Source organism: Nerophis ophidion, linkage group LG27 (assembly GCF_033978795.1).
Source record: "Nerophis ophidion isolate RoL-2023_Sa linkage group LG27, RoL_Noph_v1.0, whole genome shotgun sequence".
NCBI classification, from domain to species: domain Eukaryota; kingdom Metazoa; phylum Chordata; class Actinopteri; order Syngnathiformes; family Syngnathidae; genus Nerophis; species Nerophis ophidion.
In genome coordinates, this window is record NC_084637.1 from 24389731 (window position 1) to 24415534 (window position 25804).

The 25804-nt window shown below is 45.4% G+C and overlaps 1 protein-coding gene across 3 annotated transcripts; it reads right to left on the reverse strand.

Moving 5' to 3' along the window:
• Positions 1-637: 637 nt before the first annotated feature.
• On the reverse strand, positions 638-24087 carry LOC133544109 (CXXC-type zinc finger protein 1-like). Of its 3 annotated transcripts, none has more exons than XM_061889173.1 (14): positions 23921-24087; positions 17487-17620; positions 17308-17408; positions 17094-17227; positions 16844-17002; positions 10436-10618; positions 10259-10363; positions 9991-10202; positions 9703-9910; positions 9505-9615; positions 9393-9442; positions 8389-8485; positions 6993-7145; positions 638-1132 (listed from the first exon to the last, which is right to left on the reverse strand). In XM_061889173.1, the coding sequence occupies exons 1-14, from the start codon at positions 23921-23923 to the stop codon at positions 986-988; spliced, it is 1797 nt and encodes a 598-aa protein (XP_061745157.1). In that variant the 5' UTR covers positions 23924-24087; the 3' UTR covers positions 638-985. The 3 variants fall into 3 exon arrangements, with proteins under 3 accessions (XP_061745157.1, XP_061745156.1, XP_061745155.1); XM_061889172.1 differs by having other exon boundaries at positions 9991-10199; positions 10436-10660; XM_061889171.1 differs by having other exon boundaries at positions 10436-10660; positions 23921-24086.
• Positions 24088-25804: the final 1717 nt, after the last annotated feature.

Genomic DNA, 25804 nt, shown 5'->3' on the forward strand with positions numbered 1-25804 from the left:
CACACACACACACTCACACTCACACTCACACACACACACACAACACACACACACACACACACACACACACAGCATTCTTATATCCATCCATCATCTTCCGCTTATCCGAGGTCGGGTCGCGGGGGCAACAGCCTAAGCAGGGAAACCCAGACTTCCCTCTCCCCAGTCACTTCGTCTAACTCTTCCCGGGGGATCCCGAGGCGTTCCCAGGCCAGCCGGGAGACATAGTCTTCCCAACGTGTCCTGGGTCTTCCCCGTGGCCTCCTACCGGTTGGACGTGCCCTAAACACCTCCCTCGGGAGGCGTTCGGGTGGCATCCTGACCAGATACCCGAACCACCTCATCTGGCTCCTCTCGATGTGAAGGAGCAGCGGCTTTACTTTGAGTCCCTCCCGGATGGCAGAGCTTCTCACCCTATCTCTAAGGGAGAGCCCCGCCACACGGCGGAGGAAACTCATTTCGGCCGCTTGTACCCGTGATCTTATCCTTTCGGTCATGACCCAAAGCTCATGACCATAGGTGAGGATGGGAACGTAGATCGACCGGTAAATTGAGAGCTTTGCCTTCCGGCTCAGTTCCTTCTTCAAGTTAGCATTATTTACCCCATTGTAATGAAACAAAATACAACTGATTGACATTGTTTTAATGTCACTTTATTGTCTTTTGTTTTTTTGTTTGTTTCGCCCTAAAAACAGAAATTCATATTTTGTCTGAAGTTTCTTGGAATGTCATTTCCAAAATTGTTCATACAAAGTATTTGTTGTGTTTCTACAGAAGTGAAAAGGGATAAGTGGATTTGTGAAGAAACAAATACAAAATAGAAACACAATATGTAAGAAATACAAGATAATATGTCAACGTTTAAAAGTTACAAATGGTATAAAACAGAAGGCTGGAGTTACAGATGTTTTTGAGGAAGTGCTGCTGGGTTGAGCGGGGATGACGGCACACTTCCTTTCTCTCCCCTTCACAATAAAAGCCATCTCTAGCGGTCTTTGCCCGAGCGCAGGTCGGTGGTGACGGGGTCATGCTGGATGGTCTGATGCAGCATGAGAGCTAGTAGACCTGCTCGGTTGGTCATGGCGGCCCGCAGGCTCCTCTCCTGCTCGAACAGTTCGTCCAGTTTGTACCACTAATGGGACACACACACACACACACTGGTTATCATTTGAAATGGGGACCAAGTTTTTGATCGTGACTTGTGGGGACCACCCTTTCAACAGGTTGTGGATGCATAACAAAAATTAGGTATAATGGTCACTGCCCAGTTAGCTCATACATGTCTTTAAATCTCTGGATTGATGAAGTAATGTGCTGATCATTCTTACTGGGGACCCTGGGGAAAATGAGTTAATAAGGTTCATGGGGACCAAAATTAAATCCGTCCATTCATCCATTTTCTACCGCTTATTTCCTTTTGGGGTCGCAGGGGGCGCTGGTGCCTATCTCAGCTACAATCGGCTGGAAGGCGGTGTACACCCTGGACAAGTCGTCACCTCATCGCAGGGCCAACACAGATAGACAGACATCATTCACACTCACATTCACACACTAGGGTCAATTTAGTGTTGCCAATCAACCTATCCCCAGGTGCATGTCTTTGGAAGTGGGAGGAAGCCGGAGTACCCGGAGGGAACCCACGCATTCACAGGGAGGACATGCAAACTCCACACAGAAAGATCCCGAGCCTGGGATTGAACCCAGGACTGCAGGACCTTCGTATTGTGAGGCAGACGCACTAACCCCTCTTCCACCGTGAAGCCCCAAATTTAAATAATTTTGCATAACTCACACAAATTTGTTCGTGACTCCTGAGAACCATTTAAAAAAAAAAAAAAGGAAATGCAAATGTCTCACACTCAAACAAACCAGTAAACATGTTTTATGGGCCAAAGCTTAAAAACCACTTAGGCATCTTCAAAATGGATTTGACTATCATTTAAAAAGGTTTCCCTTTAGGGAAGTGGTCCCCAACCACCGGGCCGCGGCTCGATTGGTACCGGGCCGCAGAAAAAAAACATTTATTATTTTTTAAAATTAAATCAACATAAAAACACAACATACCATTAAAAATAGTGCACCAACCCAAAAAACCTCCCTTTTTGATGACAATTTTTTTTTTTTAAATCCCCCTCGTCCCCCTGTGGGACAAATTTCCAAGCGTTGACCAGTCCGCAGCTACAAAAAGGTTGGGGACCACTGAATTAGGGGACCTGTTTTTTTGTCCCCATACCGTCAGAGGTCGACTAAAGGTGACTGTGTAAACAGAGCAATGTCCCCATTACGTAAGCATTTTCAGCACGCACGCACGCACAGCTCGGTTGGTAGAGCGGCCATGCCAACAACTTGAGGGTTGCAGGTTTGATCCCGGCTTCCGCCATTTTAGTCTCTGCCAATGTGTCCTTGAGCAAGACACTCTACACACCTGCTCCCAGTGCCACCCACTCTGGGTTAAATGGATTGATGAAGTAATGTGCTGATCATGCCAGACAGATTTCACTGGGGCAAGTGCCCCAGTATTGATCTGCAGTGCCCCATTAAAAATGTCACCAATAAAAAAACGCTTCAGAGTTTTAAGTCTACATAACACACACTACAGCGCACATACTACTTAGTATGGTAATTGATTGCTACTGTATTCACTCCACGTAACAATGAGCACATGGCTAATTAATATGGTAATTTATTCTCATGTGGGGACCAGTTGAGAGAGAGAGAGAGAGAGAGAGAGAGGATAAGAATCACGAAGTAGGTAACGTTAGCCAACAACAAGTTGTTAATTATATTATTTTGATTTTGATTCGCCTCAAACTGTAACTCCTAGATGGATTTATGAAAGTTATTCGCTCACAGCAGGGAAGAAGAAGCGAGGAATGAGAGATATAAGTGAAGTCCTAGCTAATTAGGCAACATAATTGTCTTAAGTTGATGCTAAGTTAGCTAACGTTATTCCTTGAAACAAGACAAACATATTCATTTGCTGTAAGAGTTGTCGGGGGAATTTCCAATGAACATGAAACATAATGTTGGTTATTGTCTGCTGGTTCTGCATCAATGATGATTTGGAGTAAGCATGTGTGAGTTGAGTGCTTCTCAAATGGTTTATCTTCAGGAAGAAAAACATTTTTCCATATCATCAAGTCGTGAGTCAAATGTTTAAATCATTCAAGGAAAATAGCACAGTAGACTTGTCTTGTTAATCGGTTTGTATATGACTAAAATAATCTTGTTTCGTCACCAGAAAAATGGCTACAGTTAAAGCATCTGGCTTTGTTTCCAGAAAAACTAGTAACATTTCTGTATTTGTTACCAGAAAGATGGCTGAAAATATCGGGTTTTGATGCCCCATTTATATTTTAAAAAAATATATTTCCATGTCTGTCCTGAGTCCTCCTCCAACTTGTTAGTCGGTTTGCCTTTTGCTAAAATACTCACTAATAGTCACTAGAAAAATGGCGAAAAATATCTGGTTTTGTTGCCACAATTAGATTTTTTTCTCGCTAAACTTTTTTTTCCCATGCAGACATCTGACTGCGACTCACTGAAAATGACACACAATCCACTTTTATGTCACGACCCAGCAGTTGGGAACCACTGGTCAACTGTATAACAGTTACTGTAATATAAATATTTCAAAAACATCATTGCTCTTCCTTTTTGCTTTTACCAGGAGCAGTTTAGAAGTCTGGAGTAAAAAGGTGCACAAGTAGGCCGAATGCATTAGTTAATTTCAGGTGGTAAATTAAAGATCCATACAACATAATCTGATATGATTTCATAGTTTAAAGCACTATTTATGTATTTTTTCATGACAAATAAGTGCCAAAAATGTTTTTGCTTGCACGCTTTGCTCTCATGAATTATTTGTGCCCCAGGTGTGCCCCAGTACAGTATTAGGTCTAGTGACGCCCCTGCTGGGGACCCTGGGGAAAAATTATTAATATTGTTCATGGGGACCAAATTTAAATCATTTTGCATAATTCACACAAATTAGTTTGTGACTACTGAGGACCATTCAAAAAAAAAAAAAAAAGTTCAAATTTGATGTTATTTTTCAGTAAACATGTTTTATGGGCCAAAGCTTAAAAATCACTTAAGCATCTTCAGAATGGATCGGACTATCATTTAAAAATGTTTCCCTTCAGGGGACCTGTTTTTTGGTCCCCATATTGTCCGATTTTTTTTCTGTCTTGCCTCTGGTGAGGGCGGTCGCATTTTTTTCTCCTCCCGTCTTTTCCTTGCTTGCTCTCTTTTGTCTTGTCTTGTCTAAACTTTTTGAAGCCTCTTTCTTTGCGCTGTACTCCAAATCTAAACATCAGACATGGAATTGATTAGCTGGACTCTCGACTCTATTGACAAAATATTTTTGACGAGGAATAGAGGTTCTGGGGAGCCTGGCTGCCCCGATGGAACCATTGCTGCGGGGTACGTGAGAGATTCCTGGGACAAATGGAGAATCATGCACCTCTCGGTCCTTTCCATCAAGGACGTGGAAGACATCGATCTATTTGGAACCATGATCGTGGGGTACCTGCTGATTGGGCTGGGCATTGCTCTGGTGTATCGTAAAATTCGTAAGACGATGGCAGCTACTCAAGGAGCCCAAAGGCTGTTTGTCGCAATGGACGGATTGGGTCGGGCTGTGGGATCACGGTCTGGGGCGATTTCTGAACTGAATCGCAAGATGGCTCACATCATGGACAAGCTTGAAAAGGAAAGATTGGATATGAGAGCAACCAGCATGGTTGAATAGAACAGGCAAGCCATTGTAATGCCTGCTCGAGAAAAAAAAAAAATCCTTATCTACGATTTGACTCCCCCGAATGGCCTTGAGGACAAGAACAGGCTGTTCTGTAATTATCCCCTGAAGAATCTCAAAGATGGACGCTTTTGACCTCTCTCGACACCCGGAAGTCGAACTTTGCTTGCATTGCATGCAGAACGACCTTGGGCTTATGAACACTACTTCACTTCACCTAAAGACTATGGGCATACAGTGGGGTAAAAAAGTATTTAGTCAGCCACAGATTGTGCAAGTTCTTCCACTTAAAATGATGACAGAGGTCTGTAATTTTCATCATAGGTACACTTCAACTGTGAGAGACAGAATGTGAAAGAAAATCAAGCAATTCACATTGTAGGAATTTTAAATAAAATATTTGGAAATTATGGTGGAAAATAAGTATTTGGTCAACCATTCAAAGCTCTCACTAATGGAAGGAGGTTTTGGCTCAAAATCTCACGATACATGGCCCCATTCATTCAATCGTCCTGTCCCTTTAGCAGAAAAACGCCCCAAAGCATGATGTTTCCACCCCCATGCTTCACAGTAGGTGTGGTGTTCTTGGGATGCAACTCAGTATTCTTCTTCCTCCAAACACGACGAGCTGAGTTAATACAAAAAGTTCTATTTTGGTTTCATCTGACCACATGACATTCTCCCAATCCTCTGCTGTATCATCCATGTATCCATTTTGGTATAAACTCAACTCGTCGTGTTTGGAGGAAGAAGAATACTGAGTTGCATCCCAAGAACACCACACCTACTGTGAAGCATCGGGGTGGAAACATCCTGCTTTGGGGCTGTTTTTCGGCTAAGGGGACAGGACGATTGATCCGTGTTAAGGAAAGAATGAATGGGGCCATGTATCGTGAGATTTTGAGCCAAAACCTCCTTCCATCAGTGAGAGCTTTGAATGGTTGACCAAATACTTATTTCCCACCATAATTTACAAATAAATGTGAATTCCTGGATTTTTTTTTTCACATTCTGTGTCTCACAGTTGAAGTGTACTTATGATGAAAATTACAGACCTCTGTCATCATTTAGAGTGGGAGAACTTGCACAATCTGTGGCTGACTAAATACTTTTTTGCCCCACTGTATATATATATATATATATATATATATATATATACACAAAATATGTATATATATGTGTGTGTGTGTGTATATATATATATATATATATATATATATATATATATATATATATATATATATATACACACACACACACATACACATATTGTATGTAATTATTATTATATTATAATGCATGACCATACATGGTTATACATGATTATTGTACATTATATATACAATGTATGTGATTATTATTATACTATAATGCATGACCATATATGGTTATACATGATTATACATTATATACACATTGTATGCGATTATTATCATAATATAATGCATGACAATATATGGTTATACATGATTATTATACAATATTTAATTCTCTCTCTTTCCACCATAATTTACAAATAAATTCTTTAAAATTCCTACAATGTGAATTCCTGGATTTTTTTTTCACATTCTGTCTCTCACAGTTGAAGTGTACCTATGATGAAAATTACAGACCTCTGTCATCATTTTAAGTGGGAGAACTTGCACAATCGGTGGCTGACTAAATACTTTTTTGCCCCAATGTATATACAAACACACTACCCACCCCCACCTAACACCTTCACCAACGCTTAATTCCCATTCGAGCTGATGGACGGCTGAACAGCGCTTTATAGCAGCAGCCCGGCCTCCAGGGCCCCAACCACCCCTCCCTCTGTTGTGAGCTGTTGGGATTATATGTGTGCTATGGCAAATTATTGTTTTTTTTCCCGTGGGTCCAGGCTTTGACTGATATTTTTTTTAATCTTCCCCCCTTTCCCAATATCACCTTTTTCCCACCTTTTTTAAGAAGCACCGTAAAAATGGCTGATCCGTTGGCAGCCCCGTCTTGTCTCCCTGTAACGTATGTCTGCTCTTAGTGAGACTGTGCCGAAAATGTAATTTTCAGTTGTTATGTCTTGTGCATGTTAAAGAATTGACAATAAATTCATCTTGAATCTTGAAGAGGTCCCCTAAAAGTGTGTAAACAGAGCGATGTCCCCATTAAGTACACATTGCCAGAACACACACACACACACTTGTTGGCATCATTGGGTCCCGCCGTCTAGACAGTGTTTATAAAAAAATTGCAGTACCACTCGGACTCTCTCCAGGTCGACCTCAGCGCGGCGTAGTTTCTCCCAGCAGTAATGTTTGTTACACTTCCTCTTGGAGATGCGACAGAACTCTCCCGTGGGCTGGAAGACATCTTTGACCAGAGGACAGCCGCACACCTCGTCTGCTGCCACCTGCAGGACATCTTTCTACGTCAACCTTGGCATTGGAACAACACTTTTAGCATTGTTGTCATGTTAGCATTGACGACATGTTAGCATTGTTTAGACAGTTTTATTCCATGGCCTTTAACATTCTGTGATCTCCATCCTGCTATGGCATCCCATAATGCATCTGCTGTGAAGCTGTTTGTATGTTTTATTTATTTATTTTTTATCGTGCTCTGTTTGTGTTTTGTTGTGTCTGCTCGTTTTTTCTTGAGTTAGCTTTTAACCTTCCTATTGTACAACACTTTGGCTACTGTGTGCTTTATAAATGTGTTTTATAAATAAAGTTGATTTGATTTGATATGTTAGCATTAATGACATGTTAGCATTATTGACATATTAGCATTGTTGACATGTTAGCATTGATAACATGTTAGCATTGTTGGCATATTAGCATTGTTGACATATTAGCATTGTTGACATACTAACAATTTTGATATCCATCCATCCATCCATTTTCTACCGCTTATTCCCTTTGGGGTTGTGGGTGCCTATCTCAGCTACAATCGGGCGGAAGGCGAGTTACACCCTGGACAAGTCGCAACCTCTATGCAGGGCCACAATTTTCACATATTAGCATTAGTGACATTTTAGGATTATTGACATATTAGCATTGTTGACGTATTAGCATTATTGACATGTTATCATTGTTAACATATTAGCATTGTTGACATATTAACATTGTTGATATATTAGCATTATTGACATGTTAGCATTGATGACATGTTAGCATTAATGACATTAGCATTGTTGAAAAGCTGTGGACAAAGCCATTAGCATTGTTGACATATTAGCATTGTTGATATATTAGCATTATTGACATATTAGCATTAATGACATGTTAGCATTGATGACAAGTTGTAGAAAAAGCCATTAGCATCGTTGACATATTAGCATTATTGACATATTTGCACAGTTGAGATGTTAGCATTATTGACATATTTGCATTGTTGACATGTTAGCATTATTGACATCTTAGCATTGTTGATGTATTAACAATTTTGACGTTTGAGCATTATTGACATATTAGGATAGGTCACATGTTAGCATTGTTCAAATATTAGCATTGTTGAGAAGTTGTGGACAAAGCCATTAGCATTGTTGACATATTAGCATTGTTGACATGTGGACAAGACTCCTAGCATTGTTGAGAGTTGACATTGACAGCGCTAGCGTTAGCATTAGCAATAGGACAAAAAGCGGGTCAAACCTTTGGATCTCTGGAATGTTCCGGACATAAGACCTGCAGGCGCTTGCAGTAGGTTTTGCTGTGAGGGTTGTAGACGTCGCAGAACAAGCGAGTGGCACTGCAAGGCGGACAGGACAGACTGTAAGGGACAGACTGCGAGGGACAGACTGTAAGGAACAGAATGTGAGGGACACTCTGTAAGGGACAGACTGACAGGGATAGACAGTGAGGGACACCGTGTAAGGGAAAGATTGTCAGGGACAAACTGTGAGGGACACACTGAGAAGGACAGACTGAGAGGGACGAACTGTAAGGGACGAACTGTGAGGGACACTCTGTAAGGGACAGACTGTGAGGGACACTCTGTGAGAGACACTCTGTGAGGGACAGACTGTGAAGGACACACTGAAAGGGACAGACTGTGAGGGAAACACTGTGAGGGACACACTGTGAGAGACAGACTGAGAGGGACAGACTGTGAGGGAAACTCTGTAAGGGACAGACTGTGAGGGACACACTGAGGGACAGACTGTAAGGGACAGACTGTGAGGGAGAGACTGTAAGGAACAGACTGTGAGGGACAGATTGTGAGGGACACACTGTAAGGGACAGACTGTGAGGGAGAGACTGTAAGGAACAGACTGTGAGGGACAGATTGTGAGGGACACACTGTAAGGGACACACTGTGAGGGACAGATTGTGAGGGACACACTGGAAGGGACACACTGTGAGGAAAAGATTGCAACGGACACACTGGAAGGGACGGACTGAGAGGGACACACTGTGAGGGATAGATTGTGAGGGACACACTGGAAGGGACAGACAGTGAGGGACACACAGTATGGGACAGACTGTGAGGGACAGACAGTATGGGACAGACTTAGAGGGACACACTGGAAGGGACAGACTGTGAGGGCCAGACTGTGAAGGACAGTGTGAGAGGGACACACTGTGTGGGGGTCACACTGTGAGGGACACACTGGGAGGGACCGTCGCAGAGACAGGCGGAGAGACGGGTGTCCTACCCTTCGATGCGTGTGGGGTACATGGATCCAAAGGAGGTCTGGCTCTCATACTGCAGGGTCAAAGGTCAGCAGAGGTCACCTGGAAGCCAACACGGAGGACGTGGGGACTGACCTTGGCGTAGCACCTCTCCATGTGTCTCAGCGCCACCTTGGGGTTGACAGGGTGACTGCAGGACACGCAGAAGATTTGAAAGTCGGTGTCTTCGCCCTCGCCTTCGTTAACCTACAAACACAAACACACACGCGTAAGCACGCTTTTACTTTGAAAGGCGGCCCGACTTCCTGCGCGCGGGGCGGGGCGTGTCCTCACCTCCTCGTCGTGCAGCACCTGGTGCACCTTGGAGTTGGCGATGATGCCCTCCAGCTCGTGGAAGCGCTTCTCCATCAGCGTGAGGCGGAGCCGGGCCGCCTGCTGCTCCTTCCTGATTCGCTCCAGCTGTCTCCGCCCCATTTCCTCCGCCACGCAGGGGCTCTGCTGCCACTGCTGGATCCTCTGGGGCACGATCTCGTAGATGCGACTGCGGACACGCACACGTGGCCATGGTCATGTGACGTGGCGGGGAGGACGGCGGCGCGGGCGTGCGTGCGTGCCACTGACTTGGCGGCGAGCTTCATGCCGCAGTCGTCGGTGCAGTACTTGGAGTTGTTCCGGGCCGCCTGGACGCAGCCCGGACCGAGGCACTGGCGCAGGGTGCTGCCGGGCTCCTTGGCTCCGCCCTCTCCGCCTCTTTCGCTGTGTCGCACGCGCTCCCGGTGCCGCTGCTTGGCCTTGTGACGCCGCACCTCCACCTTGGGAGCGGACACCGACTTCTGCCGGGCGGCGAGAGCGTCAGTGGCGTGATGGCGGTCTGTGAGGACCAGCTCACCTTCTTCTCCGGCTTCTTCTCGCGTCTCTTCACGTGCTTCACCTTCACCGCCTTTTTCCTCAAGGCGTCCGGTTCCTCCTCCTCCTCCTCCTCGCTGTGCCACACCTGTGACAGCAAGACACATGACAGGAAGTCCCGCCTCTCACAACCAACTGGCTCCGCCCACTTGCTACTAACCATGTCTCTGAATCCAGCAGCTTTGTACTGCTTGTAGAGCTCCAGCTCACTTTCACTGAAGGCCTCCTCTTCCTCCTCCTCCTCGTCCTCCTCCTCGGTCATGTGACTTTTTCTGTGGAGGCCCCGCCCCTTCACGCCGCTCGCTCTGGCCTCCTCCACCTCTTTCACGCGAAGCATCTTCTGCTGCACAGCGCCAACGTCCAACTTCTTACACAACCTCATGTGCTACAGGCGGAAACACGTGTGGACATGAATGAAACATGTCAGCTACAGGCGTCAACTTGTTTGCTACAGGCGGAATCATGTCTGCTACAAGCATAGACATGTCAGCTACAGGCGTCAACTTGTCTGCTACAGGCGGAATCATGTCTGCTACTAGCATAGACATGTCAGCTACAGGCATTCACATGTCAGCTACAGGCGTCAACTTGTCTGCTACAGGCGGAATCATGTCTGCTACAAGCAAAGACATGTCAGCTACAGGCATTTTCATGTCAGCTACAGGCGTTGACTTGTCAGTTACAGGCGTCAACATGTCTGCTACAGGCGTCGACGTGTCTGCTACAGGCGTCGACGTGTCTGCTACAGGCGTCGACGTGTCTGCTACAGGCGTCGACATGTCAGCTACAGCCGTCAACGTGTCAGCTACAGGCGTCAACGTGTCAGTTACAGGCGGCGACCTGTCCGCTACAGGCATTGACATGTCAGCTACAGGCGGCACTGTGTCTGCTATAGGCATCGACGTGTCTGCTACAGGCGTAGACATGTCTGCTACAGGCGGCGACGTGTCAGCTACAGGTATCGACGTGTCGGCTACAGGCGTCGTCGTGTCTGCTACAGGCGTCGTCGTGTCTGCTACAGGCGTCGTCGTGTCTGCTACAGGTGTCGACATGTCAGCTACAGGTGTCGACATGTCAGCTACAGGCAACGTCATGTCAGCTACAGGCGGCGTTATGTCAACTACAGGCGGCGACTTGTCAGCTACAGGCGGCGACGTGTCAGCTACAGGCGTCGACGTGTCAGCTACAGGCGTCGACGTGTCTGCTACCGGCGTCGTCGTGTCTGCTACAGGTGTCGTCATGTCAGCTACAGGCGGCGTCATGTCAGGTACAGGCAGCGTCATGTCAGGTACAGGCGGCGTCATGTCAGCTACAGGCGGCGTCATGTCAGCTACAGGCGGCGTCATGTCAGCTACAGGCGGCGTCATGTCAGCTACAGGCGGCGTTATGTCAACTACAGGCGGCGACATGTCAGCTACAGGCATCGACATGTCGGCTACAGGCATCGACATTTCTACTGTAGGCGTCGACATGTCAGCTACAGGCATCGACATTTCTACTGTTGGCAATGACATGTCAGCTACAGGCGCCAACATGTCAGCTACAGGCGTCGACATGTCAGCTACAGGCGTCGACATGTCAGCTACAGGCGTCGACGTGTCTCCTACAGGCGTCGTCGTGTCAGCTACAGGCTTCGTCGTGTCAGCTACAGGCAGCGACGTGTCCGCAACAGGCAGCGACGTGTCCGCTACAGGCAGCGACGTGTCCGCTACAGGCAGCGACGTGTCCGCTACAGGCAGCGACGTGTCCGCTACAGGCTTCGTCGTGTCAGCTACAGGCAGCGACGTGTCCGCTACAGGCAGCGACGTGTCCGCTACAGGCAGCGACGTGTCCGCTACAGGCGTGGACGTGTCAGCTACAAGCGTCGTCGTGTCTGCTACAGGTGTCGACATGTCAGCTACAGGCGGCGTCATGTCAGCTACAGGCAGCGTTATGTCAACTACAGGCGGCGACATGTCAGCTACAGGCATCAACATGTCAGCTACAGGCATCGACATTTCTACTATTGGCGTTGACATGTCAGCTACAGGCGCCAACATGTCAGCTACAGGAAACAACATGTCAGCTACAGGCGTCGACATGTCAACTACAGGCGTCGACGTGTCTCCTACAATCGTCGTCGTGTCCGCTACAGGCGGCGACGTGTCCGCTACAGGCGGCGACGTGTCCGCTACAGGCGGCGACGTGTCCGCTACAGGCGGCGACGTGTCCGCTACAGGCGTCGACGTGTCAGCTACAGGCGTCGACGTGTCAGCTACAGGCGTCGACGTGTCAGCTACGGGCAGCGACGTGTCCGCTACAGGCAGCGACGTGTCCGCTACAGGCAGCGACGTGTCCGCTACAGGCAGCGACGTGTCCGCTACAGGCGTCGACGTGTCAGCTACAGGCGTCGACGTGTCTGCTACAGGCGTCGAAATGTCTTCTACAGGCGTCGACGTGTCAGCTACAGGCGTCGATGTGTCAGCTACAGGCGTCGACGTGTCAGCCACAGGCGTCGACATGTCTGCAACAGACGTCGACATGTCTGCTACAGGCGTCGACATGTCTGCTACATGCGTCGACATGTCTGCTACAGGCATCGACATGTCTGCAACAGACGTCGACATGTCTGCAACAGACGTCGACATGTCTGCAACAGACGTCGACATGTCTGCTACAGGCATCGACATGCCAGCTACAGGCATCGACATGCCAGCTACAGGCGTCGACATGTCTACTATAGGCGTCGACATTTCTGCTACAGGCGACGTCATGTCAGCTACAGGCGCAAACATGTCACCTACAGGAAACAACATGTCAGGTACAGGAAACAATATGTCAGGTACAGGTTTCAACATGTCAGCTACAGGCGTCGACATTTCAGCTACAGGCGTCGACATGTCAGCTACAGGCATCGACATGTCAGCTACAGGCGTCGACATGTCAGCTACAGGCGTCGACATGTCAGCAACGGGCGTCGACATGTCTGCTACGGGCATCGACCTGTCTGCTACAAACGTTGACCTGTCTGCTACGGGCGTCGACCTGTCTGCTACAAACGTCCACGTCTGCTAGAGTTGTCGACATGTCTGCTAAATGTGTCGACATGTCAGCTACAAACGTAGACATGTCAGATACAGGCGTCGACATGTTTACTATAGGCGTTAACATGTCAGCTACAGGAAACAACATGTCAGCTACAGGAAACAACATGTCAGCTACAGGAACTAACATGTCAGCTACAGGCGTCGACATGTCAGCTACAGGCGTCGACATGTCTACTATAGGCATTAACATGTCAGCTACAGGAAACAACATGTCAGGTACAGGCTTCGACATGTCAGCTACAGGCGTCGACATATCAGCTACAGGCGTGGACATGTCTGCTACAGGCGTGGACATGTCTCCTACAGGCGCCGACATGTCAGCTACAGGCGTGGACATGTCTGCTACAGGCGTCGAAATGTCTGCTACAGGCGTGGACATGTCTGCTACAGGTGTCGGCTTGTCAGCTACAGGCGTCGACGTGTCAGCTACAGGCGTCGACGTGTCAGCTATAGGCGTCGACGTGTCAGCTACAGGCGTCGACGTGTCTGCTACAGGCGTCGACATGTCTGCGACAGGCGTCGACATATCTGCTACAGGCGTCGACATGTCAGCAACGGGCGTCGACATGTTTGCTACAGGCGTCGAGATGTCAGCTACAGGCGCCATTGTGTCAGCTATAGGCGGCGACGTGTCCGCTACAGGCAGCGACGTGTCAGCTACAGGCATCGACATGTCTGCTAAAGGCGCCGTCATGTCAGCTACAGGCGACGTTATGTCAACAACAGGCGCCGTCATGTCAGCTACAGGGGCCGTTATGTCAGTTACAGGCGGCGACATGCCTGATACAGGCATCAATGTGTCTGCTACAGGCGTCGACGTGTCTGCTACGGGCGTTGTCCTGTAAGCGACAGGTGGCGACATGTCAGCTACAGGCTTCAACGTGTCTGCTACAGGCTTCGACGCGTCTGCTACAGGCGTCGACGTGTCTGCTACAGGCGTCGACCTGTCTGCTACAGGCGTCGACGTGTCTGCTACAGGCGTGGACGTGTCAGCTACAGGCCTCGACGTGTCAGCTACAGGCTTTGACGTGTCAGCTACAGGCTTCGACGTGTCAGCTACAGGCGTCGACGTGTCAGCTACAGCCGTCGACGTGTCAGCTACAGCCGTCGACGTGTCTGCTACAGGCGTCGACGTGTCTGCTACAGTCGTCGACCTGTCAGCTACAGGCCTCGACCTGTCAGCTACAGGCCTCGACCTGTCAGCTACAGGCCTCGACCTGTCAGCTACAGGCCTCGACCTGTCAGCTACAGGTGTCGACGTATCAGCTACAGGCGTCGACGTGTCAGCTACAGGCGTCGACGTGTCAGCTACAGGCGTCGACGTGTCAGCTACAGGCGTCGACGTGTCAGCTACAGGCGTCGACGTGTCAGCTACAGGCGTCGACGTGTCAGCTACAGGCGTCGACGTGTCAGCTACAGGCGTCGACGTGTCTGCTACAGGCGTCAACTTGTCTGCTACAGGCGTCAACGTGTCTGCTACAGGCGTCAACGTGTCTGCTACAGGCGTCAACGTGTCTGCTACAGGCATCAACGTGTCTGCTACAGGCATCAACGTGTCTGCTACAGGCCTCAACGCGTCTGCTACAGGCGCCTAACGATTAATTATTAAGTGATTATGTCTGCTACACATGTTACAGATGTGAACATGTCTGTTACACATGCTACAGATGTATCATGTCTGCTACATGCATGTTACAGGTGTGAACATGTCTGCTAGATGCATTTTTACAGGTGTGAAAATGTCTGCTACACAATGTGCAGGTGTGAACATGTATGCTACACATGCTACAGATGTGAACATGTCTGCTACACATGCTACAGATGTATCATGTCTACTACATGCATGTTAGAGGTGTGAACATGTCTGCTAGATGCATTTTACAGGTGTGAACATGTCTGCTACACAATGTGCAGGTGTGAACATGTCTACTACACATGTTCATGTGTGCTACAGGTGTGGACATGTTTACTACACAAATTGCAGGTGTGAACATGTCTGCTACACATTCCCATGTGTGCTACAGCTATGGAGATGTCTACTACACATGCTACAGGCGTGAACATGTCTGCTACACATGCTACTGGTGTGAACATGTCTGCTACACATGCTAATGTGTGCTGCAGGTGTGATCATGTCTGCTACATGCATGCTACAGGTGGGAACATGTCTGCTTCATGCATGCTACAGGTGTGAAAATGTCTGCTGCACATGCTACAGGTGTGATTATGCCTGCGACACATGTCACAGGTGTGATTATGTGTGCTACACATTCTACAGGTGTGGACGTACAAGCTACAGGTGTGAACATTTCTACTACATGGATGCTACAGTTGTAAATACATCTACTACACATGCTACAGGTGTGAACAAACAAGATTCAGGTGTGAACATGTCTACTACATGCATGTTACAGGTGTGAGCATGTCTGCTACACATGCTACAGGTGTGAACATGTCTGCTACACATGCTACAGATGTATCATGTCTGCTACATGTATGTTAGAGGTGTGAACATGTCTTCTAGATGCATTTTACAGGGGTGAACCTGTCTGCTACACAAATTGCAGGTGTGAACATGTATACTACACATGTTCATGTGTGCTACAGGTGTGGACATATCTACTACACAAATTGCAGGTGTGAACATGTCTGCTACACATGTTCATGTGTGCTACAGCTGTGGACATGTCTACTACACATGCAACAGGCGTAATCATGCCTACTCCATGCATGTTACAGATGTGAACATGTCTGCTACACATGCTACAGGTGTGAACATGACTGCTACACATGCTCATGTGTGCTACAGGTGTGATCATGGCTGCTACATGCATGCTACAGGTGTGAACATATCTGCAACATGCATGCTACAGGTGTAATCATGTCTGCTACATGCGTGCTACAGGTGTAATCATGTCTGCTAAATGCATGCTACAGGTGTGATCATGTCTGCTACATGCATGTTACAGGTGTGAACATGTCTGCTACACATACAGGTGTGATCATGTCTGCTACATGCATGTTACAGGTGTGAACATGTATACTATACACATGCTAGATGCTTCTAACAGGTGTGAACATGTCTGCAGCATGCATGCTAAAGGTGTGAACATGTCTGCTACAGGTGTGATCATGTCTGCTACATGCATGTTACAGGTGTGAACATGTCTGCTACACATGCTACAGGTGTGATCATGTCTGCTACATGCATGTTACAGGTGTGAACATGTCTGCTACACATGCTACAGGTGTGATCATGTATGCTACATGCATGTTACAGGTGTGAACATGTCTGCTACACATGCTACAGGTGTGATCATGTCTGCTACATGCATGTAACAGGTGTGAACATGTCTGCTACACATACTACAGGTGTGATCACGTCTGCTACAGGTGTGAACATGTCTGCTACACACATGCTAGATACATGTTTACACACCTGAAGGTGTGTTCGAGGCTGTGTGTGCATTGTGGTGACTCACCTGTGCGCGCACCTCACACTGCCTGAGGCGACACTTTTGTCGTATTTTGTTAGGGCCTCCGAACTTCTTCATGTCTTTGCAAAAGTCACAGGTGGCACAGTCGCGCGTCCTCAAGCAGGCGTTGCACTCGCCGCACATGCGAGCCGAGCGCTTGATTTGCTGCGGGACAGGAAGCAGAGGGACAAAGCCAACGGTTGTCTCGCAGCAGGTTTGTTTGTGCAAGCCAACAAATTCCTGGTTGCCAGGTTACCTGCTGCGAGCCCCGCCTCCTGTCCATCTTGGCCTGGGGGGTGGAGCTGCCGTCCTCCTCCCATTCCTCCCCGTCTTCCTCTGCCTCCTTTGTCTTCTTCTGGCGATACTTCACCTCCAGAGACGGGTCAATCTCTGAAGACGAGGAGAGGACGCTAAGCGCTAACCTGCCAGCGGTGACGTAATGTGTTGTGTTCACCAAAACGAAGAGTGACCTCGGCAGGACGGACAGAACCAAACTCTGATGGCTTTGGCCGCCTTCTCTGACACGCCCACGCAGTTGCCATGGAACCACTCTGCGCAGCCATCGCAGCCTCTGATTAGATGACAACAGTATGACAGAGCGCACACGGGGCAAGGCGTGGATGTAGTGCAGTTCGGGGGGGGCGTTTACATCATAAAACAATTGATGTCAGGCTTCCTGCATATGCAGTAGACAGGACGCTTTGGCGTTTCCTTGGTAACCTCCCCCTCTTCCTCCTCCTCCTCGTCATCGACATCAGGGAAACGATGCAAAGCCTCGTCAGCCTCAAAGACAACAAACAATTCACTGCAGTTACTAGTTTACTTTTTCACTTCCGATATGATACCCACGTTGGAGCCTTGATTATTGGCCGAATCCGACATTAATCCGAAACGATATCAGCAGGTGTCACACACACTTGTATTAGTTTGTAACGTGGAATGATGGAAAAGCTTTGATCAAGTGAAACAAGTCAAAAAGAGAAAAACACTAACCTGTTTGTTATTAACTAGAGGTGTAAGGGTACACAAAAATTTCGGTTCGGTACATACCTCGGTTTAGAGGTCATGGTTCGGTCCAATTTCGGTACAGTAAGAAAACAACAAAATATAAATTTTTGGGTTATTTATTTACCAAATTTGTAAACAATGTCTTGATCCTTTTAACAGGGGGAACACTATAATAATTCTGCACACGTTAATCCACATTAAACTGCCTCAAGTTGTTGCTTTGATTAAATAAAATGACAAAACCTTTCTTCTACATATAAAAAGTGCAACATTAAACAGTTTCAAGTCAACTCATCATGCTTCATTTATTACAGCATTTGGGAAGCCTGTAGTTGACTTTTATTATGTAAATGTTATATTTTTGTCAACATTTGACAGCAGGGACCCTGCCATTCAAAACTAAGCTGCTACATTACTAATGATTAATGTAACTATTGCTGAAAAAATAGTACAATAGCAATAGGAGAGACTATTCATCCCTGAACACCATGGAGTCTATGTTAGTTCATGTGAAATAACAGACAGACAGGGCTTTGCTGCCCCTAACACACACACACACACACACACGCACGCACACGCACACACTCACACACTCACAGCAAAATGACCTAACGTTACGATAAAAGCTAATTAGCCTTCACCTCAAGCCAGAACTTCGAGCGACCTGAGCTGCAGTTTAAGTTTCTAGAAGGTCTGCGGGCTCATAGTGATGCTAGTAGTAGTTGTGACTGAGAAGTGTTTTTTATAATTTGGGGAGAGTACGATGTCCGCTGCTAAACACATATCTGCTCGACGCTGAAGCATTGACAACAAGCGCTCTGAATACGCACTGCTGATTGGCTGGCTGGGGTGGCATGGCGTAGTGGGTAGAGAGGCCGTGCCAGAAACCTGAGGGTTGCAGGTTCGCTTCCCACCTATTGACATCCAAATCGCTGCCGTTTTGTCCTTGGGCAGGACACTTCACCCTTGCCCCCGGTGCCGCTCACACTGGTGAATGAATGATGAATGAATTATTGGTGGTGGTCGGAGGGGCCGTAGGCGCAAACTGGCAGCCACGCTTCCGTCAGTCCACCCCAGGGCAGCTGTGGCTACAGATGTAGCTTACCACCACCAGGTGTGAATGAAAGATGGGTTCCAACTTCTCTGTGAGCGCTTTGAGTATCTAACAATAGAAAAGCGCAATATAAATCTAATCCGTTATTATTATTATTATTGTTACATCGCTCTGAATATGCACTGCTGATTGGCTTTGTATGTAACCAATCAGATGGTTGTGTGGGCGGGACAATGCTGGGTGCTCAGACAGAGGCAGAAAGCAGAGCAGCTTGTGAAGACTTTAGCTTACAAACTCGTTCGATACACCTCCGAACCAGACCGAAACCGGCATACTGAAACGGTTCAATACAAATACACGTAACGTTACACCCCTATTATTAACCATCTGGAATGGACTGTTTTAAGTTGAAGTGGAGTGGTAATATATATTTTCTTGCAACACCTAGTGGTCACAATGATTAATCAAGGTCGATACGTAGTAAGTTGAATAATGCGGACAAGTCTGTTACTGGATACTTTCTAATTCGCTTCTACCTTGGAGACTTTGTATGTGTAAGTAACATGAAACTATCATTATTTGATACTTGTTTATGTGGACAAATGTGTTTTAGACTGTGATGTTGTTTCACTAAGCTTCTGTGCTATTGTGTGCTGAGTTGTTGTGTAGCTGCTAGTTCCTAGTAGCCTAAAGCTCCCATGTTTAGCTTTTGTGTCTTGACAAGTGTGGTGTTTTAGATTGCAATATTGTTCAATTATTATTACATATGTCTAGCTTGCGTGCTATTGTGTGCTTAGCTGTTGTGTAGCTGCTAGCTCAAAGTAGCAGAGGTTTTTGACCTTTTTGACTCGGAGCCCACTCAAAAATTAACACTGAATTAGAAATCTTGATTAGAAAATACTCAATCATTATATCTAACTTACTTACAGTTTAACAGGATGATCATAAACGCATGTGTTTATAACAAAAAATAATACCAAGGATTATGTAAAGCTGATCACAATCAATCACAATATACTGCAAAAGAAGGGACCCATAAAAACTGATGGAAAATAAATGTGCATACAATTATGCAGTGCTGAAATTAAAATAAAAATCTAATTAAAGTAATAATAATAATAACATTTAAAAAAATATAAACGAAAAACTAAAATGCAGCTTCACCACTTTAGTCCGTATGGCGTAGTGGTTAGAGCGGCAGTGCCAGAAACCTGAGGGTTGCAGGTTCGCTTCCCACCTATGGACATCAAAGTCGCTGCCGTTGTGTCCTTGGGCAGGACACTTCCCCCTTGCCCCCAGTGCCGCTCACACCGGTGAATGAATGATGAATGAATGGTGGTCGGAGGGGCCGTAGGCGCAAACTGGCAGCCACGCTTCCGTCAGTCTACCCCAGGGCAGCTGTGGCTACTGATGTAGCTTACCACCACCAGGTGTGAATAAATGATGGGTTCCCACTTCTCTGTGAGCGCTTTGAGTATATAACAATAGAAAAGCGCGATATAAATCTAATCCATTATTATTATTAGTCGTATTTTTTGCGCTTAGCAAACTTCTGTATTACTTAAGCCTTAGACGTCTTCTGTTTGTTTGATATGGTCAATACTGCCACAAGTGGTGAAAAGGTGTATTACCAGCTGAGAACCAGATATTTTTTTCCGGCCCTCTAGGCCCAAAAAGATAAAACAAAAATTAATCTGTTTGGCCACGATACCCAGCAATATGTTTGGAGGAGAAAAGATGATTTAATCCCAGGAGCACCAATCCTCCCGTCAAGCATGGGGGTGGTAGTACTATGCTCTGGGCCTGTTTTGCGGCCAATGGAACTGGTGCTTTACAGACAGTAAATGGGACAATGAGACAATGACAAAGGAGGAGTACCTCCAAATTCTTCAGGACAACCTAAATTCATCAGCCCGGAGGTTGGGTCTTGGGCGCAGTTGGGTGTTCCAACAGGACACTGACCCCAAACACACGTCAAAAGTGGTAAAGGAATGGCTAAATCAGGCTACAATTAAGGTTTTAGAATGGCCTTCCCAAAGTCCTGACTTAAACGTGTGGACAACGCTGAAGAAACAAGTCCATGTCAGAAAACCAACAAATTTAGCTGAAGTGTACCAATTTTGTTAAGTGGAGTGGTCAAAAATTCAACCAGAAGCTTGTGGATGGCTGCCAAAAGCGCCTTATTGCAGTGAAACTTGCCAAGGGACATGTAAGAAAATGTTAACATTGCTGTATATATACTTTTGACCCAGCAGATTTAATCACATTTTCAGTAGACCCATAATAAATTAATAAAAGAACCAAACTTCATGAATGTTTTTTGTGACCAACAAGTATGTGCTCCAATCACTCTATCACAAAAAAATAAGAGTTGTAGAAATTATTGGAAACTCAAGACAGTCATGACATTATGTTCTTTACAAGTGTATGTAAACTTTTGACTTGGGGGCTGCATTGGGTTAAAACAATTTGGCCAAGGGCCCGGCTGTATGTATATACAGGGTTCACCTTAACAACAAAGAGCCACCGCCTAAACTAAAGTCTTAAAAAAATAATAATAATTTTTATTTTTCATTTTTTTGTCCTGTCCAGCTTCTCAGGCAAATCATAAAGTTTATGTAGATGCCCATATCGGCTGTTCAGATTTACTTTACAAAAGAGAAGTGTAGGATACTTCTCTTGTTGCCTTATTTGTATTTGACTTTATTAATTATTATTATCATTATTGTTACTGTATTGTTTTTCAGCTATAGTGACATTAATCATTAGTAATGTAGCAGCCTGGTTTCGAATGGCAGGTCCCTGCTATCACATGTTGATAAAAATATAACATTTACATAATAAAAATCAACTACAGGCTTCCCAAATGCTGTAATAAAATAAGCATGATGAGTTGAGCATATTTCTGCATGTGGCCCCACTTTTAACTCTTTTTTTCAAACGCTTAATGCAAACGCTTATTTACAGTAAGTCATTAACTTGAGTCAGTCATTGTTTTGTCTTAGTAAGTCAATATTTACTAAGTCAAAATAATGGCATACTTAGTATCTGAGGTAACTAGGACTGTTTTGTGTTTTTTTTACTTTAAGGAAAATATCGAGATAATTATAAAAAATTGTAGGCTTCTTCACGCGACAAAGCCCGCCTACTTCACCAGTCTGTGTGTATGTATATATATATATATATATATATATATACAAACCCCGTTTCCATATGAGTTGGGAAATTGCGTTAGATGTAAATATAAACGGAATACAATGATTTGCAAATCATTTTCAACCCATATTCAGTTGAATATGCTACAAAGACAACATATTTGATGTTCAGACTGATAAACATTTTTTTTGTGCAAATAATCATTAACTTTAAAATTTGATGTCAGCAACACGTGACAAAGAAGTTGGGAAAGGTGGCAATAAATACTGATAAAGTTGAGGAATGCTCATCAAACACTTATTCGGAACATCCCACAGGTGTGCAGGCTAATTGGGAACAGGTGGGTGCCATGATTGGGTATAAAAATAGCTTCCCAAAAAATGCTCAGTCTTTCACAAGAAAGGATGGGGCAAGGTACACCCCTTTGTCCACAACTGCGTGAACAAATAGTCAAACAGTTTAAGAATAACGTTTCTCAAAGTGCAATTGCAAGAAATTTAGGGATTTCAACATCACCGGTCCATAATATCATCAAAAGGTTCAGAGAATCTGGAGAAATCACTCCACGTAAGCGGCATGGCCGGAAACCAACATTGAATGACCGGGACCTTCGATCCCTCAGACGGCACCGTATCAAAAACCGACATCAATCTCTAAAGGATATCACCACATGGGCTCAGGAACACTTCAGAAAACCACTGTCACTAAATACAGTTTTTCACTACATATGTAAGTGCAAGATAAAGCTCTACAATACCAAGCAAAAGCCATTTATCAACAACAACCAGAAATGCTGCCGGCTTCTCTGGGCCCAAGATCATCGAAGATGGGCTGATGCAAAGTGGAAAAGTTTTTGTGTGGTCTGACGAGTCCACATTTCAAATTGTTTTTGGAAATATTCGACATCGTGTCATCCAGACCAAAGGGGAAGCGAGTCATCCATTCTGTTATCGACGCAAAGTTCAAAAGCCAGCATCTGTGATGGTATGGGGGTGCATTGGTGCCCAAGTCATGGGTAACTTACACATCTGTGAAGGCACCATTAATGCTGAAAGGTACATACAGGTTTTGGAACAACATATGCTTCCATCCAAGCGCCGTCTTTTTCATGGACGCCCCTGCTTATTTCAGCAAGACAATGCCAAGCCGCATTCAGCACGTGTTACAACAGCGTGGCTTCATAAAAAAAGAGTGTGGGTACTTTACTTGCCCGCCTGCAGTCCAGACCCGTCTCCCATTGAAAATGTGTGGCGCATTATGAAGCGTAAAATACGACAGCGGAGACCCCGGACTGTTGAACGACTTAAGCTGTACATCAAGCAAGAATGGTAAAGAATTCCACTTTCAAAGCTTCAACAATTAGTTTCCTCAGTTCCCAAACGTTTATTGAGTGTTGTTGAAAGAAAAGGTGATGTAACACAGTGGTGAACATGCCCTTTCCCAACTACTTTGTCACGTGTTGCAGCCATGAAATTTTAAGTTAATTATTATTTGCAAAAACAAAAAAAGTTTATGAGTTTGAACATCAAATATCTTGTCTTTGTAGTCCATTCAATGGAATATGGGTTGATAAGGATTTGCAAATCACTGTATTCCGTTTATATTTACATCTAACATAATTTCCCAACTCATATGGAAACGGGGTTTGTAATAATCGATAATAAAAAAGAAAAGGAACGAAAGAATGAGCAAATGCACATGACATTAATACAAACAAACAACACGTCCACGTGTAGCAGCGAAACAATGAAGAAGAAAGGATAAAAAAAGGAAGATATAAATCCAACATTGACGTCATTACTGTTCATCGGCACGGCTGTTTTCTGCTACGTGTCTTGTATTTCGCTAGCACCAGACTCACTCACCATTTTCACCTGGGTTCCCCCCCAAAAAACAGTCCAGCCTTCACTAAAAGCCCCAAAATCGTAAAAAGGACACAAGTAGTCGTCTCTTTGTTGACACCATTATCACAAAAGCATCCGCATTGTCTTCTTCACTGACTCCTGTTTCCTTGCCTGGCGACAAGACGTCAAGTGGCAGCGACACTTGCAGGCCGGAAGAAGAACTGCAACTGCCCACACTTTTTCTGCTGGCGAGCCACTTTTCAATTGACCAAGTCGAAAGGACCTACTTCATTCATATATTTCATTTATATTTATTTATTTATGAAAGTTTTGTTAACAAGCTAAAGGCCTACTGAAACCCACTACTACCGACCACGCAGTCTGGTAGTTTATATATCAATGATGAAATATTAAGATTGCAACACATGCCAATACGGCCTTTTTAGTTTACTAAATTGCACTTTTAAATATCCCGCGAGGTATCCTGTTGAAAATGTCGCGGAATGACAACGCATATGACGTCACCGGTGGTAGCGGACATGTTCTCCCAGCACTGAACACGGCTAAAAGTAGTCCGTCTTAATCGCATAATTACACAGTATTCTGGACATCTCTGTTGCTGAATCTTTTGCAATTTGTTCAATTAATAATGGAGACTATAAAGAAGAAAGATGTTGGTGGAAAGCGGTGTATTGCCGCCGGCTGTAACAACACAAACACAGCTGGTGAAGCTTTAATATGGAACACAGTGGTCAAGCGAACATGGTTCTCTACCACGTGTCAACCGGCAGGTTTTGGTGAGAAAATTGTGGTAATAAGTCGGCTCTTACCGTAAACATGAGCGGAGTTTGTGTTGTTCCTCCTGCAGCTGTCAAAGAGGCAGCTGCGACTTTCTTGGCTCCTCCATGACTTCCCTCAGAAACACTGACAGTCACCACATCCCTCCGACTTTCAGGTATGACTATTTAATCTCACTAAAACACTAGTAACACAATAAGAAATTAAGGGATTTTTCAGAATTATCCTAGTAAATGTGTCTAATAACATCTGAATAGCTCCCACTGCCCTCATCTTTTTTTTCTTTTTCTTCTAGTCCTTCACTCTCACTATCCTCATCCACGAATGTTTCATCCTCGCTCAAATTAATGGGGAATTTGTCGCTTTCTCCGTCCAAATCGCTCTAGCTGCTGGTGGCTATGATTGTTAACAATGTGAGGATGTGAGGAGATCTACAACCCGTGACGTCACACGCACATCGTTTGCTACTCCCGGTACAGGCAAGGCTTTTTTATTAGCGAACAAAAGTTGCGATTTTTATCGTGGATGTTCTCTACTAAATCCTTTCAGCAAAAATATGGCAATATCGCGAAATGATCAAGTATGACACATAGAATGGACCTGCTATCCCCGTTTGAATAAGAAAATCTCATTTCATTAGGCCTTTAAGTCAGGGTCCATCCATCCATCCATCCATTTTCTATACCGCTTATTCCCTTTTGGGTTCCTGGGGGGCGCTGGCTCCTATCTCAGCTACAATTGGGCAGAAGGTGGCGTACAACCCGGACAAATCGCCACCACATCGCAGATAGACAGACAACATTCACACTCACATTCTGCAAAAACAAAAAAAAAATTACCCCAATGGTTAAATATAATTCACCATTAGGTAGGGCTGCGAATCTTTGGGTGTCCTACGAATCGATTCAATATCGATTCTTGGGGTCGCGATTCGATAATATATTGATTTTTTTCGATTCAACGCGATTCTCGATTCAAAAACGATATTTTTCCGATTCAAAACGATTCTGTATTCATTCAATATATAGGATTTCAGCAGGATCTACCCCAGTCTGCTGACATGCTAGCAGAGTAGTTTATTTAAAAAAAAAAAAAAGCTTTTGTAAT

Bases quoted from the DNA above. Each gene is read 5' to 3' on its own strand.
- LOC133544109 (XM_061889171.1), bottom strand. The intron at 10,364-10,435 runs GTTAGTAGCAAG...TTGCTGTCACAG, and splicing joins CTGCTGGATTCAGAGACATG to GTGTGGCACAGCGAGGAGGA. The intron at 1,133-6,992 runs GTACTGCAATTT...GTGTCCCATTAG, and splicing joins ACCTGGAGAGAGTCCGAGTG to TGGTACAAACTGGACGAACT.